A 26,420-nucleotide genomic window follows, 5' to 3' on the forward strand; every position below is an offset into this window, starting at 1 on the left:
GTTGAGAAAAAGGAAGAAGAAGGAGAGGCCAGGAGTTGTTCTATTATTGAGGCTTGTGTTTCTCTTACATTGTTGCTGCTTACATGTTAAACTCTATTACATGGTCATATGCAAAAGTTTGAACACCCCTGCTCACATGACATGTTTTGTTGATTTAGTGTGTAAATGAAAATAAGTTAACTCATCCTCTACAGAAAACACACTGAAATGCATCATTTTTCAGCATGTTGTAGTAAAAAGTTTCTAATTATTTGCCAAGTTTAATATATTGGAAAAATATACCATTGTCAGTATGGTCATTGCTGGTCAAAGTAGTTATATAGTTTGAGCACAATAAGCTGAATTAAACCAAAGATGCATTTAATATCATTAGCTGATTGGCATCTTTGCAATATTTACAATATATTTACTAAAATATGATGTCAATTTTTTTTACTACTTGTTATTTAAAGTGCCTGCTGACAATTACATTTATATTTCATGATGAACAAAAGATGACCAACAGAAAAAGTCCAAAAGGAATTGAAATAACATAATGTTTAATGAATTTACCTCTCACACACACACACACACACACACACAACAACAATATCCTTTCTTTTGAAAATGTTCTGTTTGTAGACATTGTTTTTCTTCCAGCTGTGATAATGTATAGGCATAGTATTTGTGGTCATTTCACAAGAACAATACTGCATTAATACCTCCTCTTTATTAAAGAAGCTTGAAGGAACCCAGTCTATCTCTTATTGTCTAATTTCAATAAGAACCCTCATTTTTAAACTGTGCACCATGCTTCCATCCTGAACTTAGGGGGGGATTTCAACCTTCCGTCTCTGTTACAACTTTGTCCTCACATCGCCCCCTTCTGGCCAGACAAGGAAAACACTGTCCCTCACAGTTATCCCAGCTGACCAGTGTAATAAAGCGGACGGATGAGAGGATTACAGCTCAAGCCCATTTCCATAGATTGCAGGCATTACTGGCTGCTTCTTCATTAGAAAGGTCGCTCTGGAATGGGGTCACATGGCTCTTCGTGGTCCCCGGCACTGTGTGCTGATGAGGCAGATGAATAATGAATGTGTGTGTAGATTTGGTGGTGGTTCACAGACTTTAAGGTGTGTGTGTGTGTGTGTGTGTGTGTGTGTGTGTGTGTGTGTGTGTGCATGCCTGCATGCCAGTTTGAACATAGGAATATGCATATGCGTGAAGTTTCACTCTGCAGGGATAAAGGGATTAGAAAAGGAAAAGGATGATAAATGACAACAGGGAGACGTGACTCTCCCTCATTAGTGTGTGTGTGTGTGTGTGTGTGTGTGTGTGTGTGTGTGTGTGTGTGTATTTTCTCATGCGTTTTCTTTCTCTTTCTCTCTTTCTCCTTCTTGTGCTTTCTCTCGGTCTTTCTGTCTGTCTTTGTCTGTCTCTCTCTCTCTCTCTCTCTCTCTCTCTCTCTCTCTTTCTGTCTCTCTCTCCCTCTTTCTCTCTCATCATTGGCACATGCTGACCTTGGCTGTATGGATGTGCATTGCAAATGATTTCCCACTGCAAATCTCCCCCTAATCCCCCCAGCTACTGGTCGACTTTAGCCGTTTAATACAGAGTGCTACAATAGGATGGAGAAATCATTGATTATTCCAATCTCCCCCAGCCCTCCCCTCTTTCTCCAGAGATTGGACTTTGCCAAATGGAGGTCTTTTGTACTGGGAATGAAAATCTTCCTGCTGAATTTGCCAGAGACTGGAGTAAATAGTGCATTTATATTTATGGAAATCGCAGGGAGGGATGGGTGAAAATCAGAGAGGTAGGGGGAAGAGAGAGAGAGAGAGAGCATTTTCTTGCTCCCGTGTCCTCCTCGTTTGTCAAAGGCATTTAAGCTTCATAAATGTTGTATTTGTGGGGAACTTAATTGGATTTCAGCAGCTCATCCCTTGAATGTAAATTGTGATTGGCATCTGCATGGTAGGCTGTTTTACCTTGATTGAGAGAGAAAGAAAAAAAAAAGAGAGAAAGGCCTGCTTGTTTTGAGGTGTTGTGAGGGCCGCTTTGAACGTGTGAGGATTAGAGGTCTGCCATGCAACCTGAGCCCAGCGGAGCCCCACAAAATATCACTTTAAGTGCGATTTTTCATGAACAATGTAGGGGTCTGGTCGGGTTTCATGTCTAGCTTTTCTAGCTCGTTTTAGTGTAGGAAATTTGTTTTATTTGAAGAAATATGCTCTCGTACTTCACCCATCCATCTTATTTTTCCTCTCTCTCTCTCTCTTTAGTAATGTTACTGTCCATAGATTATGGACTTTATAGATTGTGTAGAGTTCAGAATAGCTCTGTAGTTTGAGGAGTGGGTGAATGTGCCCCTGAATGAAACTGGGAATGGAATTCAATAGTACATTAATCACAGTCACACCATGAATGATGAGAGAAATGTGTTGGGTTGGTGAAAAGGTCACAATGGATTTTTTCCCTTGCTTAAGCCCACCTGAAGCTGATGCTAAACATGTCTGCAAGTGACTGGAGCTTTAGGCTAACAGTTGATCACAGGAAGAGGGATGCTGTTCTCTGCCAGGTACCATAAGAGATTCCGCATGATGTAGTGATATAGATGAATAGTTTAGTTCCAACTGGTGTTGTACACCACTTTCTGTTTTTTCTTTTTTTTCCACAGTGTACATTTTTGGGGGTGGGCTTTATTCATAAAGGAAATATCAGTGCTATATTATGATTAATGCCACTTAATTAGATAAACAAAAATGTGTTTTCCAGTATAAATTAGCTGTTATTCTTTTCACAAACTGATTATATCCAAAAAATATTCTACTGAATTTGTTCCAAGTCAAAGTTCAAAAGAAAAGGGAAGAAGGAGAGGCCAGGAGTGGTTCTTTTAGTGAGGCTCGTGTTTCTCTTACATTGTTGCTGCTTGCATGTTAAACTCTATTACATGGTCATATCTAGCCAGTACATAAGTAGCAACCACAGCTGTACATGCATACATTTCTAATGTTTTAAATAAAATTTTTACATTTAAATAATTGCGGAAAATATGACAATTCTTAATGTTCCACACTGATTTTCAGATTTACTTCAAAACAGCATGATCTAACTGCTCACCATGCGGCCACAAGAGACAGGGATGTAGTCTCGTTAAAACTCTATGTTTCAGTAGTGGCATGAACACATGGGGCAGCATGTTTTGAAGAATGGCCCATTTGTTGCATTTTGAAATTAAGGTCTTTAAAAACTGTATTACAGATATGTAAAATAGTAGTTTATCCCAGCATGTCATTTTTTGTCAACTACCTTAAGAGTTTAGTAACAAATCAAGTCACTTTTAAACTGTGTCTGCTATACTCCTTTATGCTTGTGTCTGCGAGTAGGTTCAGATCAGCTTTGAGTTTCAGACTAGCCGTATCATTTAGACCTGTCTGGTTGATTGTGAAAGTCATGGATACAGGTTGAATTGGGGATTTAATTTTGTGTCTGTGCAGACCTCTATTGGGGATTGATGGATGGCCATATGCATGGTCTAAGCTGTCTTTCACCAGCAGACCTAACGTTGCTTTTATGGTTATGACTATAAAGACCTTAAGGTACATGGTAGTAAAGTTTTAATACATAGTAGGTTTCAGGGTGACTGGCTTATTCTAAGGCTGTCAGACACTTTCTGAACTCTGATTAATCATGTTTTTCTTTGGATGCAAATTACTTTAAAATGCTGCTATTAGCTTTTTTATTCTACTTAATGGTAATGGACATTTTATGATGTGTTGTATTTGACTTATGAGTAAATTAGATGGGATGCAAATTTCTAACTTGAATGACTTTGGTAAATTTGGCTGCCAATTACTTTAAAATGCTAGAGTAAAATGACAGAAAATCACTTAATTTATTCTTAGTATGACCAACTTTAATTCAAAATCTTTTGCTTTTTTTGGTCTACTCTTTGAATTTAACTCATGAGTCAGCTAGATGGGATGCAAATTACTAATAAACTGATTTGGTAACTTTGCCAAAGTGTGATCTTTTTTTTTTTGGTCTGCTTATTGCTAATGGTCATTTTATAATGCGTCAAATTTGACTAATGAGTGAATTGGACAAGGTCATAATTACAAATTTCTTAAATACTGACATAATGAACTGATGTGGTAACTTTGGCTGTGAATTACTTTAACATGCTGCAGTAAAATGACTTTGTAATTGGTTTGTGCATAGTCTGATAGACACTGAAGCAACATCTGTTGTTTTTTTAGAAATTATTGTTTTATGACAATGAATTTGCCAAGAGTTTCAACATTTAGAATGATTGTTTTAGCACCCCTATATTAGTCTTTTTTTGTTGTCTCACTACAGTTTAATGAAACACATCTATTGACCAAGCTGTTAAGACCATTTTTTTATTATTACCATTTGCATTTTTTTTAGTTGAAGTGCTTGCAAACAATGAAGATTGTTAGTAAATTGTTAGTAAATCATGAAGTTGTCATGCTTACAAATGTCCATTATTTTATCCCAGTAATGCACATTTGTGAGCCTGACATCAGTGGCCAGGTCTAAGGATGTTGGAACAGCAGCTGAGATGATATGCTGATGGTGGCCATTGTTTCTTGATATAATATCAGCAGGCACACGGTAGCAACATGCCAAAGTGTATGCATGACTTATGCAATTTAAGCTCCATGCCTGTCATAGCTAAAGTTCCAACATTTTTGATAATTATTGAATTTTAGTCTCTTGGGTGTAGCTATATGGTTTTAGACTATCTTGTTGTCATTAACCTGACTAATCAGAAGAAAAGGTCCAGGGTGTTTCCTCCCTTCAGCTCAGTGACCGATGGGATAGGCTTTAGCTCCTACTGCGACCCAAAATGATAAGTGGCTTAGAAAATGTGTGTGTGTAGGTGTCTGTGTGTGTGTTTGTGTGTGTGTGTATTGGCACCTTCTGGCCAATCAGGTAAAGTCTGAATAGCGGGAGGGATTTCAAACTTTTGACCAAGTTTCATGTCTGTGCGACTTATTGTTTAGTCTGCACTTTGTGCTTGGACTCCTAATAATAATAATAATGCATGTAAATTCTTATGTACAGGGAGAGTTTTGTTGGAGAGTCTCTTTCTCTCTCTCTCTCTCTCTCTCTCTCTCTCTCTCTCTCTCTCTCTCTCTCTCTCTCTCAAGGCCCTAGTCTCTGTCCCAGCTGAGCTGTGATTAATTATATTAGAACAGGATGAGTAAAGAGAGAAGAGAGGAAGTCCCCATTGCACCACAACTATGAGAACACACTGAGGCAGACAACACATACATTTAGCCCAGATAAGCACTCTCTCTCTCTCTGTCTTATCATTGTCATCATTATCATATATATATATATATATATATATATATATATATATATATATATATATATATATATATAGACATACACTGACCAGTTTCAAATATATATATATATATATATATATATATATATATATATATATATATATATATATATATATATATACTATATATATACACACTGCTCAAAAAATAAAGGGAACACTCAAATAACACATCCTAGATCTGAATGAATGAATTCTCATTGAATACTTTGTTCTGTACAAAGTTGAATGTGCTGACAAAATCACACAAAAATCATCAATGGAAATCTAATTTATTAACCAATGGAGGCCTGGATTTTGAGTCACACACAAAATTAAAGTGGAAAAACACACTACAGTCTGATCCAACTTTGATGTGATGTCCTTAAAACAAGTCAAAATGAGGCTCAGTATTGTGTGTGGCCTCCACGTGCCTGTATGACCTCCCTACAATGCCTGGGCATGCTCCTGATGAGGTGGCGGATGGTCTCCTGAGGGATCTCCTCCCAGACCTGGACTAAAGCATCCGCCAACTCCTGGACAGTCTGTGGTGCATTGTGACGTTGGTGGAACACAACCCCCATCTGTGGACGTCAGGCCCTCATACCATCCTCATGGAGTTGGTTTCTAACCGTTTTTGCAGACACATGCTCATTTGTGGCCTGCTGGAGTTCATTTTTCAGGGCTCTGGCAGTGCTTCTCCTGTTCCTCCTTGCACAAAGGCGGAGGTGGCGGTCCTGCTGCTGGGTTGTTGCCCTCCTACGGCCTCCTCCACGTCTCCTGGTGTTACTGGCCTGTCTCCTGGTAGCGCCTCCAGGCTCTGGACACTATGCTGACAGACACAGCAAACCTTCTTGCCACAGCTCGCATTGATGTGCCATCCTGGATGAGCTGCCCTACCCTTGTGTGGGTTGTAGAGTCCGTCTCATGCTACCATGAGTGTGAAAGCACCACCAACATTCAAAAGTGACCAAAACTTCAGCCAGAAAGCATAGGTACTGAGAAGTGGTCTGTGGTCCCCACCTGCAGAACCACTCCTTTATTGACTGTGTCTTGCTAATTGCCAATAATTTCCACCTGTTGTCTATTCCATTTGCACACCAGCATGTGAAATTGATTGTCAATCAGTGTTGCTTCCTAAATGGACAGTTTGATTTCACAGAAGTTTGATTTACTTGGAGTTATATTGTGTTGTTTAAGTGAGCAGTGTATATTTGAAACATATAGACATACACTGACCAGTCACTTCATTAAGAAAACCTCCTTGTTTCTGCACTCACTGTCTATTTCATGAGGTCCAGTTACCAAAGAAGTGCACTCACTAAAATATCAAGATCATCTCAGTGTCACTGCAGTGCTGAGAATGATCCATCACCCAAATAATTACTGCTCTGTGGTGGCCTTGTGGGGGTCCTGACCATTGAAGAAAAGGGTAAAAGGTGGGTACGAAATTGGAATAAATTGTTTTTATGCTACGTTAAACTGAGGAGAAGAATGTATTTTTTCTTTCTTCTGTAAAGTTACCTTTTAGAGATACAAAGTTTTAGTCTGACAGTGCTGAGATAGTGTATTCACTGACAAGAAGAACAATGATAACATATTGAAAACAAATGAGGACCTATCCTGAATAGACTGTGGGAAAGAAGTTCATAATTGAGGGGCTGCTGAGCTGAATGATTGTCTGACCAGAGGTCAATCTAAAAGCCTGTAATCCAGGGATCATAAGGTACAAGATGGAGCCTATGAATCGAAGAGCTCAGTTAAGTAATAAGGAACCAGTTCATGTTGAGCTTTTTGTGTCACTTGAGGCACTTTACCTTGAACACAGTATCTATCTAATAGGCAGATGTTTCAGTAAACTGACCTAAATTTAAAACGCGTGTACAAGTGTTTCTGCATCTGTGGCTGAAAGATGCAAATACCACAGAAAATGTCTTGAACATACAGCTGATATGTGTGTCGAAGGTGAGTGTGGAATCAAGGCATTACTTGAATAATTACTAGGATTCCTCTCTCTCTCTCTCTCTCTCTCTCTCTCTCTCTCTCTCTCTCTCTTTCTCTCTCTTCTATCAGACATATCCTCATTTGGATAGTCTTTTTCTAAAATCATGTAGTGCATGTGTTTACTGACTTAGATATATAGATATAGTGAAAATCAGTGTATATCTGTGAACTGCAAAACATATTCAATAAAATTCAACAAATTTAATAATTGAAACATTTTAAAATGGAAAAGCCACATAACTGCTGCATTTTTATGAATGAGCACACTTCCATGCATCATTTTTTGGATCTGGAGCGAAACAAAGTTTTGTTTATAAAGCAAAATGCTAGCAAGTCAGCAGTGCACAGTAGCAGTGCATCTAAAGTGAACAAGAGAATCTGCCTGCACTGAAAGAGCAATGACAGAGTCCTTTCCTGTTAAAGCTATGACATGGCAGTAGTTAGAGTTCAGGCTGTTGAGACTCCGTTTCTAACTGTCTGTATTAGATCTCTAATTTGAAGTGATTATGTCTGTTTTAATCGGCCAGTGCAGGCAAAAGCCTTTTGCAACTGCTCCAGTTGGTAGGGAGCCGAACATCCAGACCAGAAAGAACCTTGTTAAACTCCACTGAGCACTAAAACCGACACAGCTTAATTTAGCACAAACTTAAGTGTAAAACAGCTTTTGAGTGTCTAACAGTGAACAAAAATATTTTTCAGCTTTTAAAACAACATGGTTAAAAGACACTGTTTCCTCTGCTTTCCTGCACTGCTCATCACTGTCAAATTGAAACCTGTCTCAGCATCCTGGTCAGGGATGCCAGATCCTCTGAAATAGAATTTTATGCTAGTTGCTGGGATAGTATCTGTTTATCAGTAATGTTATTTTTTGTTATTCATTACCTTATAACATGATGTATGATAATTCATCCTAAATGAATAAATAATAATGATAAGAAGAAATCTTTTTTTAATTTCATGCAGTGCATGTCTTGAGCATTTTATTCTTATAGAATACTCAAATATTTAAGATGATATCAGATAAAATTCAAATTTCAGAAATAAAACTATTGCATTGTTGTAGCTCTAATGTATATACGACTGTGTGTGTGTGTGTGTGTGTGTGTCTTTATATTTAAGAACTAAATGTCTTATGTCTTTCTCTCTTTTGTTATCTCCCTCTGGATTTTGTTCATGTAACTGATGTATATCAGTAAATTGATTGTAAGAACATTTCTCGAAAAGTTCTTGGTGAATTTATGAACTCTTTGATTTCACTAAAGACTTATACACTAGCTGTATAAGCTTTTCTTTGGGGTTGAAAAAAAAGTAAGCTCGTTCATATCAGTCTTGCCAATGTATTTGACCTGCTTCTGTGTGCCAGGCTGATGAGCTGTTTTATATTAATGTCGCACATTTGCACAGCAGAGCCTTTTACTAGTTACTTCAGAGTTTGCTTAAATGCCAGGCTTGATCTATGTGTCAACATTTTACGCCCCTCTCACTCTCCCTCTTGTTTCATTTCATTTTTCAATTCACTGCTTGCATTATTGCCATGGCTGCATTTCTTTGTGATTTTAAAATGGTAACAAATTGGAAATCTCATAACAAAATATTGTATCTCTAAAACAGTAACCTTAATTTAGGATTCTTATCTCTAGTTAGGAAATAAACCAGGGGTGTACTTTGTCTACTTCTGGTGCCGGTCCCAAGCCCGGTTAAAAGGTGAGGGTTGCGTCAGGAAGGGCATCCGGCGTAAAATTTATGCCAAAACTATCATGCGGATCACAAATATGATTGCCATACCGGATCGGTCGAGGCCCAGGTTAACAACGACCGCCTCCGGTGCTGTTGACCAGCAGGGTGCCGGTGGCAATTGGACTACTGTAGGTCGAAGACTATCAAAGAGGAGAGGAGGAAGGCGGGTTAGAAGGCAGCAAGAGAGAAGGAAAGGCAGGAGTGTGGAGGTTAGAGTAAGGACTCTGAACATAGGGACAATGACTGGTAAAGGCAGAGAGCTTGCAGACATGATGGAGAGAAGGAAGGTAGCTATTCTGTGTGTCCATGAGACCAGATGGAAAGGAAGCAAGGCCAGGAACATTGGAGGTGGATTCAAACTGTTCTATCATGGTGTAGAGAGGAAGAGAAATGGAGTAGGGATAATCCTAAAGGAACAGCTTGGGAAAAGTGCTGGATGTAAAGAGAGTGTCAGGCAGGATCATGAGCCTGAAGTTGGAGGTTGATGGTGTGATTTTGAATGTAGTCAGTTCATATGCACCACAGGTTGGTTGTCAGTTAGAGGAGAAAGAGGAATTTTGGAGTAAGATGGATGAAGTGGTAGATGGTGTCCCTAGAGAGGAGAGATTGGTGATTGGTGCAGACTTCAATAGACATGTTGGTGAAGGAAACAGAGGGGATGAAGAGGTGCTGGGTATGTATGGTGTGAAAGACAGAAATGCAGAAGGTCAGATGGTTGTAAATTTTGCAAAGAGAATGGAAATGGCTGTGGTGAACATGTATTTTCAGAAGAGGGAAGAACACAGAGTGACATACAAGAGTGGAGGGAGGTGCACACAGGTGGATTATATCCTTAGCAGGAGATGCCACGTAAAGGAGATTGGAGATTGTAAAGTGGTGCCAGGGGAAAGTGTAGCAAGGCAGCATAGGGTGGTTGTCTGTAGAATGAGATTAGAAACAAAGAAGAGGAAGAGAGTGAAGACAGAGCCAAAGATTAGATGGTGGAAGTTGATGATGTTTGCAGATGACATTGTAATCTGTGGTGAGAGTAGAGAGCAGGTGGAAGAGAATCTGGAGAGGTGGAGGTTTGCACTGGAGAGAAGAGGAATGAAGGTCAGTAGAGATAAGACAGAATACATGTGTGTGAATGAGAGGGAGGGAGGTGGAAAGGTGAAGATGCAAGGAGTAGAGGTCATAAAGGTGGATGACTTCAAATATCTTGGGTCAACCATCCAGAGCAATGGACAGTGTAGAAAAGAGGTGAAGAAGAGGGTGCAGGCAGGATGGAGTGGGTGGAGACGGATGTCAGGGCTGATGTGTGCCAGAAGGATAGCAGCAAGAGTGAAAGGGAAGGTTTACAAGACAGTAGTGCGTCCTGCTATGATGTATGGTTTGGAGACTGTGGCTCTGTCAAAAAGACAGGAGGCTGAGCTGGAGGTGGCGGAGATGAAGATGCTGAGATTTTCGTTGGGAGTGACAAGGCTGGACAAGATTAGAAATGAGCAGATCAGAGGGACAGTGAAGGTGGAGCAGTTTGGAGATAAAGCCAGAGAGGCCAGGTTGAGATGGTTTGGACATGTGTTGAGGAGGAATAGTGGATATATTGGGCAAAGAATGTTGGAGCTGCCGGGTAGAAGGAGAAGAGGTAGACCTCAGAGAAGGTTTATGGATGTAGTGAATGTGGACATGGAGATGGTTGGTGTGAAAGTAGAGGAGGCAATGGATAGGGCAAGATGGAGGCAGATGATCCGCTGTGGCGTCCTAAAGGGAGCAGCCGAAAGAAGAAGAAGAAGATCTCTAGTTAGGAAATCTTAAACTACTTGATCAAAGCTATCAATCAACTGTCACATCTGTTACCTAGCAACCAAACATAAGACAAAGCTAAAACATAAACACATGAGCAAAATAAGCAATTTACTTTAATAAAGCATGTCTGCAGTGTATGGGGTTTTTTAAATGCTGTTAGAAACCTCATAAGTCAAACCACCGTTTTCAGTGTAGATAAATGTAACATCAAAGTAAACTGTGCTGCCTGTCACTGCATAAAACGATAGAAACAGACAATTAACACAGAAGTTAAGACACCTCTGCAGTTGTCTTAAAGCTGGGACAGAATTTTGGAAATTTAGTCTAGTTAGGATGTTTCTATAACACTGTTTTCTTATCTGGAGTGAAGATTATGAACTTAAGAACTGTTGTTCTGTTGTAGCTTCTGCTCAAAATTGAGTCTTAACTGAAGTTATCATGGTGACTAAACATCCATCCATACATCCATTTTCTAAGCCGCTTCTCTGTCAGGGTCGCGGGGGGGTGCTGGAGCCTATCCCAGCAGTCTTCGGGCGGAACAGATAGAAAAAAATTTCAGAGTTAAAAAGTTAATATAGTTATATTAACTTTTTATATATATATATATATATACTATATTTATATATAAACTATATCTGTAATATAGTTTTGAGTTGTCTTCTCACAGTGGAAGGATGTACAGAAACACTCGTGTTTTTTTTTCCAACCTGAAGCAAGAGTGGTAAAAGATGAAAGCTTCAAGTACTGTTTATCTGGTACTGACAGTTTGGGGGGTCTACAAGGTCTACAAGGTCCTGCAGTTGTTGGGAGTGCAAATTTCCCTAAATTTTTTAGTCACATTTTGAACTTTAATTTTATAACCTGTTTTTTCAGGGTTTTTTGTGTCATTTTCTGTTAAATGTATGTGTTCAACGTTTTTCTGCTTTTCTTTTCCAGTACTAAAAATTAGTGACTTGAAGACTGTGCTCTCTTTAAATTAGATAATAAATGAAAATTAAAAAGGTTTCTGCATTAAATGGAATAGCCTTTATTTTCTGGTGCAACTGCTTTCCACTAATGCCCTTGTGAATTTGCAAAGTTACTTTTAGGTTAAGTACAAACATTTGAAACCATTTATAGTCATAAGTTTATTTATTTGTATAGTGCTTTTTACAACAATGTTGTCACAAAGCAGCTTTACAGAAGTTTAAAAACACACAGTTATAACATATATCCCCCAGTGAGCAAGCCAGAGCTGACGGTGGCAAGGAAAAACTCCCTCAGTCTGGAGGAAGAAACCTTGGGAGGAACCAAGACTCACAAGGGGAGACCCATCCTCCTCTGGTCAAACAGTGTTTACAATGTAATGCTCTAAATACCAAATAAAAGCTAAGAGGATGTCTGTTTGAAGACTGGATGGTAAAGCTTTAGAAACTGCACTGGTAGAGTCTTTATGAAAAGTGGGAGTGAGCTGAAATGGTCCCATCCTCCCTCAATGCTGGTACATCTGGATGGCACAGTGGTGTAATTGAGGGTGTTGCAGTTGGCACAAAAGAACAGGAGAGTAGGTTGGTGATGGTGAGGAGGGGGCCCTGATCTCAGCAGAATGGGAAGGCAGTCATTATCTCAGGAGGAGTAAAGAGACAACATTAGTTCTGGTCAGGAGTATGACTGTAATAAATATGATTTCTCCCAGAGTGTGGTTGGTGACTCTGGCAGATCTAACTATAACAGCATAAACCAAAAGCAGAGAACCAGAAGGTAGCATAGATATGAGAATACCCTGAGACACTGGGTTTCTGTATTCTGTATTTTATATTCGGTATATGTACACTCATCCTTCCGTAAAAGTTTGAATTTGAAGCTTGTCTCTGAATATTATCAAGGGGCTTGTTAGCCTATAAGCTTTCTCCTGATGTTATCATCCTTCTGTAATGAGAGCAGAATATAGTCAAGCAGTATCCAGCTGCTGAACTCTGCCTCTTGGATTGTATCCCAGTTTATTACAGGATAAGTGTTGAGTGATCTACAGAAATAATAATGAATCCAAAACTTGGGAATTCTCCTGTGTGAAAACAAACATCACAATAGCCACCTCCCCTAAATCAGCCCACCCAGAATCCATCCTGGGTGTGGATGTATTTGACCCAAGTGAAAATATCCTTGCAGTGCACTCATGGTGTTATTTTTCTCTGATAGATATATATTTCTCTGTTTCTCTGAGGTATATATATATATATATATATATATATATATATATATATATATATATATATATATATATGTGTGTGTGTGTGTGTGTGTGTGTGTGTGTGTGTGTGTGTGTGTGTGTGTGTGTCGATGTCATATATATTCACCTATTTTTATGACTGGACAGTGGTCATTGAGCTTATACTTGGTCAGAACAGGGTTCCCTGATGGCAAAGAGATTCTCTGATTCACTTTTCTCATATTTTCTCTCTCTCTCTCTCTCATTCTCTCTTTCTCTTGAGTTCCGTCTCTGCACATTACACTACCTAATCAAGGAGAAACACTATTCAGAATTCCAGTTATCTCCTCTGTGAGAAAAGGGGGAACAAAAAATCTCTCTCTCTCTCTCTCTCTCTCTCTCTCTCTGTCTCTCTCTCTCTCTCTCTCTGTCTCTCTTTCTCTCTCTCTCTCTCTCTCTGTCTCTCTCTCTCTCTCTCTCTGTCTCTCTTTCTCTCTCTCTCTCTCTCTCTCTCTGTCTCTCTCTCTCTCTCTCTCTCTCTCTCTCTCTCTCTCTGTCTCTCTCTCTCTCACACACACACACACACACACACACACACACACACACACTCCTCTTAGATGAATGTGTCTCCCATACCTCTGCTTTAAAATGTGTGCATGTTTTAGTTCTTGCTGAGGTCCTATTGTTCCCGCTGAAAAAGTGATGCATCGAATTTACTTGATTACAATTATTCAAATCATTTTCACATGAACAAACTTCAATTCCAAAAAAATAAATAAATAAATACTTGCACATCTGTGAAGGCACCATTGATGCTGAAAGATACCTTGTATCTCCAAAATGGTAACTTAAGAGAAGGAAGATTTTTTTGTAATTTAGAAGAATTGTTATTGCTGTGCTCCTCTTCAAATTGTATATATTGTATAGGGAAGCTGGTGCTTCTGGTGTATAAGAAAACAATAATAACAAAAATGGAGACATGCTGCTTTCTAGATAACATCTTTTTGTAACAAGGAGCGAGGAGGCGGATGCATGTGCGGAGGTAAGCGACTTCCATTGAGGGCAAATCCAATATCAGGGTCGTAACGGTCCAGGGTCATATAGCCAACACGAACAGATTGAGTTTTCGACATGACAAACAGCTGGATACGGCAAACAACACCAACACGACGAGCACACAACAACCAGCGAAAACAAAGGGCAAACACAGGGCTTAAATACACAGGGGCAACGAGAGACAGGTGAAAACAATCAGGGGCGGAGTTACAAAACCAAAACACGAACACATGGACAGGACTGGGAGGGGCCAATCGTGACACTTTTTGAGTAATGTTAGTTCTTATTTAAGTATAACAACAGCCAGGCTACATTCTGTGCAACAGCATGGCTACAGAATCAGAGAGTATGGATGCTAGACTGGTCTGCCCGCTGTCTAGATCGGAATTGCATTGAGAATGAGTAGCAAATTATGAAGCACAGTATACGACAATGAAAGCCACAGATAATGGCATGTATAATGGATGAATGACAAAAAAGAATTTGCTTTCAAAACTGCATCAGTTAGTGTTTGCAGTCTCCAAATGATTATTACATGTTCTTAACAGGCTAGATGATGTAACACAGTGATATACAAGCTCCTGTCCCAGTGTATTTAGAAAATGCTGCAGGCTTGTTTTTGTACGTCAAACAGAATTTCTTAATCACTGCTTTTTGTTTTTAATAGCATTTCACATACTGTAACATTTTTGGAATTTAAGTTTACAATAATAACTTTTTGACTATGATGTGTAGTGCAATGGAAACAACTCATAACACTGAACACTGAAAACACACTGTGTTTTGTGTGTGTGTGTGTGTGTGTATGTGTGTGCGTATGTGTCTGTGTGTGCATGATGAGAGGAACTGAAGCTGAAGAGGAGAGCTACCACCAAGCTTATCTGTAGAGAGCCACACCTGACAACACCCGACTTACAGAGCAGACAGAGGAGCATGTGCACGCGCGTGTGTGTGTGTGTATGCATGTGTATTCGAACACAAAAGCTTCACCTTGTCACATACATCTGAGCACCAGGCCTCTTTTCTCTCTCTCTCTCTCTCTCTCTCTCTCTCTCTCTCTCTGTCTCTCTCTCTGTCTCCCTCTCTCTCTCCGTCTCTCTCTCTCTCTCTGTCTCTCTCTCTGTCTCCCTCTCTCTCTCCGTCTCTCTCTCTCTCTTTCTCTCTCTCTCTCTCTCTCTCTCTCTCTCGGTCTGTCTCTAGCAAGGCTTTTTTTTTGACCTGACTTTATGCTCCACTGGTGCAGAACACCCATGATCAGAGGATGCAGTGGTTCATTCACCTGTCTGCCCTGCTCTCACACAGATACACACACACACACACATAGCTCCCCATCGACCTACATGTTCCCCTCAGATTTCTGCCTAATTAAGCAGTCAATGAAAGTGGTGGTTCTTCGTTCCTTCCTCTTATTTAGCCCACACTTCTGTTTTTGGACACTGTTTGCTCACATGCTCTGGCACTGATATAAGCAGCTCTACCACCTTCCCTCTGTAGAAGAGATGGACAGGTATCTATACAATAGTTAATTCCCATGATACAGTCTGGTTTAAAAAGCATTCCGCTTGTGTTGTTGTATTTGACAACATTTTTTAACCATACCTGTGACAGTCTGCTGACTAGCAGTCACTGTGCAACAACAGTAGTGATTTTACTTTAAGAGAGTGTATGAGCTACTGTTTTGGGTGAGACAAATGCCATAACTTGTTTTGGAACAACAAAAAAGGCTTCTTTGCTAAGCAAGCAGGCATCTTTGGCTTGTGCCTGTGACCAAATCACACATACACAATCTTCATTACACTTTATCATTGCACTTACATGAACAAGAATACAGCAAAAAGCTCTCAGACTTCCTAAAGCCTTAAACAAGGTCCAAAGCACATGAAATCTCCCTGGAAACAAAGTGCATGGCCATCAGCAACTCCAATCCCTCTAGCTCTGCCCTTAGGGCTGATTACAACATTACCTCTCCTTCAGTTGCTCTACTTAAGCTTCTTCTCTAAGAATCAGACTTCTGCAGTAGTCATGGTATATTTAGTTTTGTTTGAGTGGAACTTCTATCAGCAGTACTTTTTGTCAGCCTGCTGTTACACACTTCTGGCTCAACTCACTATACTGTCCCAAACTTCAGACCCTCAATTTGCCTTCGTTTTTCAATCTTCCAATAAATAACCATTCTAGGTCCCCAGCTGCCTATACACCTTGGAATACGTCGTCTTAAATTTCGGTTTTATTTCAAACTTGTAGCTCATTAAAACAAGTGGAGAAATTGTGTTTCTAAACTGTTTCTAAGTAGAAGAGGATATATTTTATTATGATTTGAATTTGATGAGAAAAAAACATTGTTTATATTTTTGACATTTTGTCCTTTTTTCTCTTTTTTGACAATGTCAACTAGAAATGTATATTGTACACAAAGTGTAAATGCAATTAATTACATAACTACGTCATTAATTATGTACCTATGAAATTACATTTGAAATAAGTACGCGATGCACATTTAATATATAGCAAGACTGCAGTAGTTACAAAGGGTTAAAATTTAGCACAGTCCAATTTTGTCAGGATAGTCAATACCACAACCACATAGCTGGCCAACAATACAATACTAGAGTACTTTTACCTCAGATTAGCAAACTAACTTTTACTTCTGTCTAATTTCTCTCTACATTTGTGTTAGAGAAAGTGTGTAGAAGTGCCTTTGTCTATTTAAGCTCTATTTAAACTATTTAAAGTAGATTTCTTTGGAAAGCACAAAACTATTTTCTCAGAACTTCTCAGAGCTCAGAACTTTCACAGCTACCTACCTGCCTACTTGTTAGGCAAAATCTGTTCTGTAGTCAACCTGTTTCTTTGTTTTGTCCACAAACCCACATGGTCACACACAGCCATAACCAGCTCCACAGCCATCATCTACCTCACCCAGTAGCAGCAGCAGCAGCAGGCTGGACCAGCTTCAATCCTCCAAAATTCACTTAACAAAGCCTCAGAATCTGCTCACTTATCCTTCGCCTCTATTGGCACGAGCATTGGAAGGGGGAAAAAAAAGACTTGGATAATTTTGCCAGTGAAGTGCTTGCTCCTTCATTAGCAGGCTTAATTGAGTCGACTGCTATATTTCAGCGTCTTATTAAATTGGAGGGAAGTGGGCCGGAGGGTATTACGAAAGAGCAAATTGATTTTGGCGCCTTCCTGCTCATCCTGATTGGCTGTCTTTACACAAACCCCATTCCCATGATTATTGTTTATTTGTCTCTCTCTCTCACCTCCTCATATTTTGACCATTTTTTTAACTTCTGTGGAACACTTGCTTCTTAATTGCTGAAAGTTCTTCAAAAAACACTGGCTCACACAGATGGTTCATTTTTTAAGTGACTGGAAGAGTAAAAGTCTGAGCCATAGAGATAGATGTTTATATGATGACTATGCAAAATGTGTATTGTTGCAGCTGCAACATGTGCCTGCAATGCATCTGAAATTAACATTCAGTTTACTAAGCTTCAACTAATTATGTAAACTATACAGAGTTTAAAAGACACAAATAGTGGAGGATCCAACAAGCTGGGGACAGAAAAGAAAACAATAAATTGAAGTTAGTGTTAATAAAAAAATATTTCACACCAACACCATGTACAGGGGTGTTCTGCTGAAATAGAATTTGGAAAACAATAACAGGGTAGATCAGTGCCATAAGCGTCCATCCATTACCATTTTCTAAGCCGCTTCTCCGTCAGGGTTGCGGGGCCATAAGGGTCACTAAGCAAATTACAAAGAATTTCTCACTATTTTATTGAAGTAGTGAAGTAGCTGTACCTCCATCTACCAGCTAACATACCTACTACCCAGCACTGTTGTTTTTCAACAGTGTAGGGTGCAGTGTTACAATATTTTATAACTACAGAGATCATTTTAGGCACTCTTCAATGCCCAGTAAATGCTGTGATCTACCATAAGTATGAAGATAATCTCAAACTACCTGATAATACAAATGAAAATTTTTTAACCTTACAACACCTCGCTTTTGGAACACTACAGCTAATGTATGCTTAGTATTGAGGTGGAGAAGTATCATGCAAAACTGCTTCCTGAAACGTCAATAAATTGAATGGAGTACACAATCACTGCATCTCCATTCCCTTTTTGCATGCTTGTCTCATGTTTTGAGGATGCTGCCATTGCGTATGTATGAGGGGTACAATGAGAAACTCATTATGCACTTTTTCCATATGCATCCCACACAGACCTTGTGTTTAGGTTTGTGTGCCAGTTTTGTACATAACATGCATGTGTTTCAGGCAGAATGATTCTTATGAGTGCCTGAAACTTGGCACAGAAGACTTACAGAAGAGGGTGAGGGAAAGCAAGAGAGGGACAGTATAATTCCATCCCTTGTAATATTGCATTATATTATTCAACTGCCTCCTCAGTGACTGTCTTGCGGAAAAACACAACTTGCTTTGTTTACAGTTTTACCATGACACACAAGTAAACTGCTGCTTAAACATGTAGCAGGTCTCAGCAGGGCCACAGGATTACTGCTGAATTAGTAGCCGCTGCCCACAGGGCATCAATCTCGTCTCTCTTTGATCTGAGCGCAGTCTGTTGCTGAACAGTGCGTAGGAGTCTGATATCTGCCATGTTGACACAGGTTTGCATCCAGCATCTGCATGCACTTCATTGATCGTTCAAGAATGATCAGGTCACCAGAGCCTTGGTTTTCTAGCTGGAGTGGTATGGTAGTCTATATCAAGAAGGCTTGGGTAGGAACTGAATACTCTAGAATTCTGTGATATAGCACTGTAGGGTCTGCATGATATGAATTTAACAGTAACACTGCTTCCATATTGTACTGTTCAGTATTCAGTGTTCAGTCCATATTAATGCATTTTGGTTGAAATCTATTCCCCTGGACAGAAAGCAAAATCTTTGAGCAAAAGCCTTGTACCTTTGCAGCCTGTGGCTACTGAAGCAATTCTCTGCCCCAGAGACTGTCCACTCTAGGTCTTGGTCCCAGAACCTTTGCTACACACATTGTGTTAAACTCACATACCCATAAAGTGAGTCTACTTTCTGTATGACCTTCAGTAGAACTCATCTGGCCTTTCCTTGAGCTTCAACAGAGCCTGGAGAATTAAAAGTATTATGAGATGTGTGTGAGGGAGTATTGAACGTGTTGGTCCTCTCTGACTCTCTGCAGGTCTCCAGTGATGGCCGGAGGTTTGTTTGCTGTGAAGCGGCAGTGGTTCTGGGAGCTAGGAGGCTATGACACAGGCCTGGAGATCTGGGGAGGAGAGCAGTATGAAATATCCTTCAAGGTGAGAGTCCTATGCAACATAAACAATATCCTTCAAGGAGAGAGCACTGTGCAAGTCCTGTGCAGTGCCTTGTGCGACTATTCAACCCCCTTTCAAAGTTTTATCTTGAAAATGTGGCAGTTACTTTAATGGTTTACAGGTAGAAACCAATTTTATCCAATTAAGAGGCAATTCTGTCCTTGCCAGGGACTTTTTTTCTTTGTCTGTGTGAGCATTGAGCTTCCAGAGCACAGGAATTGAACTATCCCAGCAGCATAGTTACGTTTTTCATTTTACTCTTTAACATATCTGCAGACAAATTATGTATTTTAATGTAGCTTAAATTGAATGTATGGCATATAAGTTCACATTAATACTGTTAATAAGGGGTAGAATACTTCAGCAAGACACTGTATACTGTGTACTGTAACCACACCCTTCACACATACACACTTTTACACACTTGCAGTATTGAATGTGAACAGATATAAGTATAAGTAGGTAAAGGAGTAACATATATGTTTCTACTAGAACTGTTGATTCTTATTAGCCTCGGTCAACCTGTGTGGACTCAAAGAACACATGTACTTCTTTAAGCCCACACAATTTCACCACGCTTTGTATTAGCTAAAGTTGAAATATAAATATATATTTTTTCCTCTTTAAAGGGCCAAAGCAGCATTTTAAACTCTTAAATTAAAAACATCAGTGGCCTATTTAAGCAACATAAATCAAGTAAAATGCTTAATTGAAAGTAGAGAGGCTGTTTAGCACAAATCATGCATAATTATGCTACAACGTTTTGTACAGGTGACTTACATTGGCCTAAGCAAATATAATAGATTGACTGATCACTCTTTGCTTGTATGGAGCAAAAAATCTGCCAATGCCAATCTTGGCCCGTTCCTATCTTATATCCCTAGTAAGTACAGTACGTTAGACTATAACCAATATTTACAGTGTACAGTGTTCCTTGTAACTCAGTTCCAGATTCACCTACAGGAAAATGAATGAATGAACACTACTGTTAAAAAGTTTGGAACAACTATTTTCAATAACGTCAAACTAATTTGGTTGCACATACATGGGAAAAATCATTCTAATATGTTTCTGGTACTATACAATCTCACGTTTCAAAACATTTGTAGAATGTTATAAAAAGTGAAGGAATGTTTAAGTCCAGAATGATGAACAGAGTTGTAACAGACTCTAAATTCACTCAGAAAGCTGTACAGCATCAAGTTATAGCATTATAGTTGTGATGTTATAAAAGTCATAATTAATACCCAGAATGCCTTGTGTTTTTACAGAGGCAGATAACTTGTGAAGATAGAGATATTTATCATTTGTAAAAAGGCTGCAACAACTAATTTACGTTATCAGTAATGTAGACAGTAAAAAAATAGTTGCCAACCATTATGAATTAGTTGGCCTAATGAAGTCTCTCTATTTACATAACCTGACTAAAATAGGGAATATACAGGTGGCAGACTACTATTTGGGGTCGGGCATGACTATGAATACATCACTTTAACATCTCCAGTATTTCTAGTAAGATGTGTAAAAACGAGCTCACCTATTGTTGGTAGTAAAACTGTAGTAAAAAATAATGCAATGGGATGCTATGGAAACAAAAAAATAAATTTCATTGTAAATTATATTTACATGTACATTGTATAGGTCACTGTATATAAAATGGCAAAAATTATTCTTGCAAACCTTTAAGTAATAGTATTCATAGCAAATATGTTTTGATGCTGACACAAGTGAGCTAAATCATGCTGCGCAAAACTGGGCTACGGTGAGTGCTTGCGTCTTTGCTGGTCCTAAGACGCTGCTCCCAAAGCTCTTGACCGAGGCTACCTCAAGTGGGTCAGTCTGAGACAATAGGGTATCCCTTGTAATGTAGGACTGATGAGAAAATATGGAGCACTGCTCCATCAAATCCACATAGACTAAAAATGGACCATCCACAGCCCACCATGAAGGTCCAGTCTGTTATTCTCTCTTTTCGAGTATGTACTGTTCCTTGTAATTCAGCTCCTCTGTGTACCAGACAGATAGTACCATATCTTCTGCTCCTGTGTGCTTCTCTGCATGACATGTCCAGTCTGCTTCTGTTCTTTTACACGAGCGTTTCTCGTTTCTGACAGCTCTATGAAGTCGTTGTGAATTTGCAGACTGGAGTTTGTCGGTTTTTTTTCTTGTACACGTAATGGCCTGGAGCCTCAGAGTCAAAAGGACAGAGACAGCCTGAACTAAAGAGACAAGTGAAGGCAGCAGTGTGTTTTTAGACTGGCCCCTTTGCTGAAACTAATTAGTGTGTGTGATCCTGTGATTGCACGCGGCTGTGGGGTGATTCGGTTTTGATTAGTGGGGCCAGAACTGGAGGCGTCGCATGTGAACAAACGAGAGAGGGAGCGTGTTCTCTTTATCAGAGATGACATACCTGCCATCGTTCCTTTTTCATTAGGCTCTCTCCTCTTGCGTGCCGTCAGTGAACTTTGTTATTGGAACGCAGCCCTTTCTTCCTCTGGAAACCATGGCAACTGCAAAAATAGTACTGGAGCTAAATTGCCTTAGTGTTTTTTTTTTTTTTTTTTTTTTTGTAAGATTACCTTTGGCAGATTTTATTTGATTTTTTTTCTCTCAGTTGCTGCTTTGCCAGTCAAATTCTGTTACCAATCTTAAGTCTTAAATTTTACAGCTGGCTGTGACATTTAACATTCGTGATTTAGAAGTTAATCCTCTGAATAGCAAAAAACACATTGCTTATCACTCTGATACAGCTCCGGCACTCAGCCTCCACAGTTTTATAGCAGTTTGCAGTGAAACTAGGAGTGCTTTGGCTCTTTCTATTGGTCAGCTGGTCTTTGTCTGAGCAGTGTCCATCTGCTGGACGTGGGTGGCTTTATAAAAAATGCAGCACGAGTCCTCCCAGTAATATCTCTCTCTGAGCCATAACTTCATCTCTCCACGTGCCATGGAAAACATGAATAAAGTGTGAAAATTATTCATAAAACCTCATTTGTTACATCTCTCTTTCATTTATACTCAGAGGAGAGATCCATCTCCATATGGACGGAGTATGTGAAGTCAGTCTGAGCACTAAAGCAGCTGCCCCAGCGGGGGAGAGAGAGCCCTGTGCTGTTTGATATCTGCACACACAGCTCTCTCATACACAGCAGGATGGAGAAAGGAGGAGGGTAAGAGGGGACAAAGAGAAGAGCTTTCAGACTTGTCTGAGACAGAGAAGATCACCCTGCACCCCCACTCCCAATCCCCCACTCCCATCCCCACCCTCAAAACACCCCAAGCCCACTCACAGCCCCCTGTGTGTCACTGGCCAAGCAGAATTCCTCCTTCAGCCTTGAGCCAGCAGTCTATAGAAGCCTAAACATCAAAAGCACAGACTCTGGCAACAAGAAGTATCTCACCATCATCCATCTGCAGACATAGAGAGCCAGCAGTAACTCTAGACTTGTGGATTCAGGGCATGCCGTGGGTTTAAGTTTGCACCCTCTAGCAGTTAGAATTAGCATTTAGTTATGCTAGCTAGCTACTTATTTAAGTTAACTTTGTGAAAAGCACATTTTTGTAGCTGACTACTAAAAATAGTGCTATCATGTGCCATCAAAGGAGATCAGATTGATATATTGGTTGACCAGTAAAATTGGCCAGTGTTCCACAGCTCACACTTGACACCCATATCATTAGGTAAAACGCTGTTAAACTAAAAATAGTTTTGTACATGTGGAGGGACATCTGAGGCTGAGATCAATGTCACTAGCCCGTCGTTAACCATACTAGCCAATTGTTGACAATACCATTATTTATTTCTTTAATTTCTTTGCTACAAAATTACTTTGTGTTAAATGTAGGAAATTTCACAATGCCAACATATTACACATATTACGCCTTAGTGGCAACACATGACATACTCTACAAATTACAGAAGACATTAGGGAGTAATATGTAATTTGTAAAACCATATTGTACCATGAATATTCAGTCTAGAAGTTTGGGAGCACAGCTATAAAAGGAGGAAATGCAGGCAAAATCACTGTAACTCTATTTCTGTGTGCTGCTCGGAGCTGCGAAGGTAGAGATTTAAACTGGAAGAAAAGGCTTTTTCTCCTCCTCTGCTGTCAGCTAGTAGGAGTATAATTGGAACCTGTGGAAAGGATGCTGCTTGTTTTTGGTACATGCACACTGTGAAACATTTCTATGGATCCTTATGGTGTAAGCCTACTCACCAGCCTTTTGAGTCAGTCCCATTGAGTCCTTACACTGGACTCAGAGATATTGAGTAGTGGCTATGAGATACTAAGTAGTGCCATGTTTCTCTCAATGCCTGAAAGAAAAATAGTTTTCTTGGTTTTGTTGGTTTATTATTTTATTATCCTAATCAGTTATTAAACTAAGTATATATATATATATATATATATACAAACCGGATTCCAAAAAAGTTGGGACACTAAACAAATTGTGAATAAAAACTGAATGCAATGATGTGGAGATGGCAAATGTCAATATTTTATTCAGAATAAAACACAAATCACAGATCAAAAGTTTAAACTGAGAGAATGTATCAATTTAAGGGAAAAATATGTTGTTTCAAAATTTCATGGCGTCAACAAATCCCAAAAAAGTTGGGACATGGCCATTTTCACCGCTGTGTGGCATCCCCCCTTCTTCTTACAACACTGAACAGACGTCTGGGGACAGAGGAGACCAGTTTCTCAAGTTTAGAAATAGGAATGCTCTCCCATTCAAGTCTAATACAGGCCTCTAACTGTTCAGTCGTCTTGGGCCTTCTTTGTCGCACCTTCCTCTTTATGATACGCCAAATGTTCTCTATAGGTGAAAGATCTGGACTGCAGGCTGGCCATTTCAGTACCCGGATCCTTCTCCTACGTAGCCATGATGTTGTGATTGCTGTAGAATGTGGTCTGGCATTATCTCGTTGAAAAATGCAGGGTCTTCCCTGAAAGAGATGACGTCTAGATGGGAGCATATGTTGTTCTAGAACCTGAACATAGTTCTCTGCATTAATGGTGCCTTTCCAGACATGCAAGCTGCCCATGCCACAAGCACTCATGCAACCCCATACCATCAGTGATGCAGGATTCTGAATGGAGCGTTGATAATAACTTGGATTATCCTTGTCCTCTCTGGTCCGGATGACATGGCGTCCCAGAGTTCCATAAAGAACTTCAAATCGTGACTCATCTGACCACAGAACAGTCTTCCATTTTGCCACACTCCATTTTAAATGACCCCTGGCCCAGTGCAAACGTTTGAGCTTGTGGAGCTTGCTTAGAAATGGCTTCCTCTTTGCACTGTAGAGTTTCAGCTGGCAATGGCGGATGGCACGGTGGATTGTGTTCACTGACAATGCTTTCTGGAAGTATTCCTGAGCCCATTCTGTTATTTCCTTGACAGTGGCATTCCTGTTTGAGGTGCAGTGACGTTTAAGGGCCCGGAGATCACGAGCATCCAGTAGAGTTTTACGGCCTTGACCCTTACGCACAGCGATTGTTCCAGATTCTCTGAATCTTTTGATGATGTTATGCATGGTTGATGATGATAACTTAAAAGTCTTTGCTATTTTACGCTGGGTAACACCATTCTGGTATTGCTGCACTATCTTTCTGCGCAACAATGGTGGAATTGGTGATCCTCTTACCATCTTGGCTTCTGAGAGACACTGACACTCTGTGAAGCTCTTTTTATACCCAATCATTTTGTCAATTGAGCTAATTAATGTTAATTGGTCTTCCAGCTGTTCGTTATATGCTCAATTTCCTTTTTCCAGCCACTTATTGCTACTTGTCCCAAATTTTTTGGGATTTGTTGACACTGATTCAACATATTTTTCCTTTAAAATGTTACATTTACTCAGATTAAACTTTTGATCTTTCATCTATGTTCTATTCTGAATAAAATATTGACATTTGCCATCTCCACATCATTGCATTCAGTTTTTATTCACAATTTGTTTAGTGTCCCAACTTTTTTGGAATCTGGTTTGTATATATATATATATATATAATATACACACACACACACACACAACCCCAATTCCAGTGAAGTTGGGACGTTGTGTAAAACAAATAAAAACAGAATACGATGATGTGCAAATCATTTTCAACCTATATTCAATTGAATACACTACAAAGACAAGATATTTAATGCTCAAACGGATAAACTTTGTTTTTTGCAGATATTCACTCATTTTGAATTTGATGCCTGCAACATGTTCCAAAGAAGTTGGGACAGGAGCAACAAAAGACTGGGAAAGTTGAGGAATGCTCAAAAAACACCTGTTTGGAACATTCCACAGGTGAACAGGGTATTTGGAAACAGGCAAGTATCATGATTGGGTATAAAGGGAGCATCCCTGAAAGGCTCAGTCGTTCACAAGCAAGGATGGGGTGAGGTTCACCACTTTGTGAACAACTGCGTGAGCAAATAGTCCAACAGTTTAAGAACAACGTTTCTCAGCATGCAATTGCAAGGAATTTGGGGATTTCATCACCTACAGTCCATAACATCATCAAAAGATTCAGAGAATCTGGAGAAATCTCTGCAAGTAAGCAAGGCAGAAAACCAACATTGAATGCCCGTGACCTTTGATCCCTCAGGTGGCACTGCATTAAAAACCAACATCATTCTGTAACGAATATTACCACATGGGCTCAGGAACACTTCCTGGCTTCGTAGTAAAAGAGTGTGGGTACTAGACTGGCCTGCCTGCAGTCCAGACTTGTCTCCCATTGAAAATGTGTGGCGCATTATTAAGCGCAAAATACGACAACGGAGACCCCGGACTGTTGAGCAACTGAAGTTGTACATCAAGCAAGAATGGGAAAGAATTCCACCTACAAAGCTTCAACAAATAGTGTCCTTAGTTCCCAAAGACTTATTGAGTGTTGTTAAAAGGAAAGGTGTTGTAACACAGTGGTAAACATGTCCCTGTCCCAACTTCTTTGGAACATGTTGCAGGCATCAAAAT

At 39.7% G+C, this 26,420-nt stretch overlaps 1 protein-coding gene across 1 annotated transcript in view; it reads left to right on the forward strand.

Moving 5' to 3' along the window:
- galntl6 (polypeptide N-acetylgalactosaminyltransferase like 6) overlaps positions 1-26,420 on the forward strand; it is a 259,140-nt gene that overhangs the window by 195,467 nt on the left and 37,253 nt on the right. The window contains exon 8 of the mRNA XM_017701404.2: positions 19,306-19,423. Coding sequence (XP_017556893.1) covers positions 19,306-19,423 — 118 coding nt within the window. The remainder of the gene's footprint in view (positions 1-19,305; positions 19,424-26,420) is intronic.

Source organism: Pygocentrus nattereri, chromosome 5 (genome assembly GCF_015220715.1).
Source record: "Pygocentrus nattereri isolate fPygNat1 chromosome 5, fPygNat1.pri, whole genome shotgun sequence".
Lineage (NCBI taxonomy): Eukaryota > Metazoa > Chordata > Actinopteri > Characiformes > Serrasalmidae > Pygocentrus > Pygocentrus nattereri.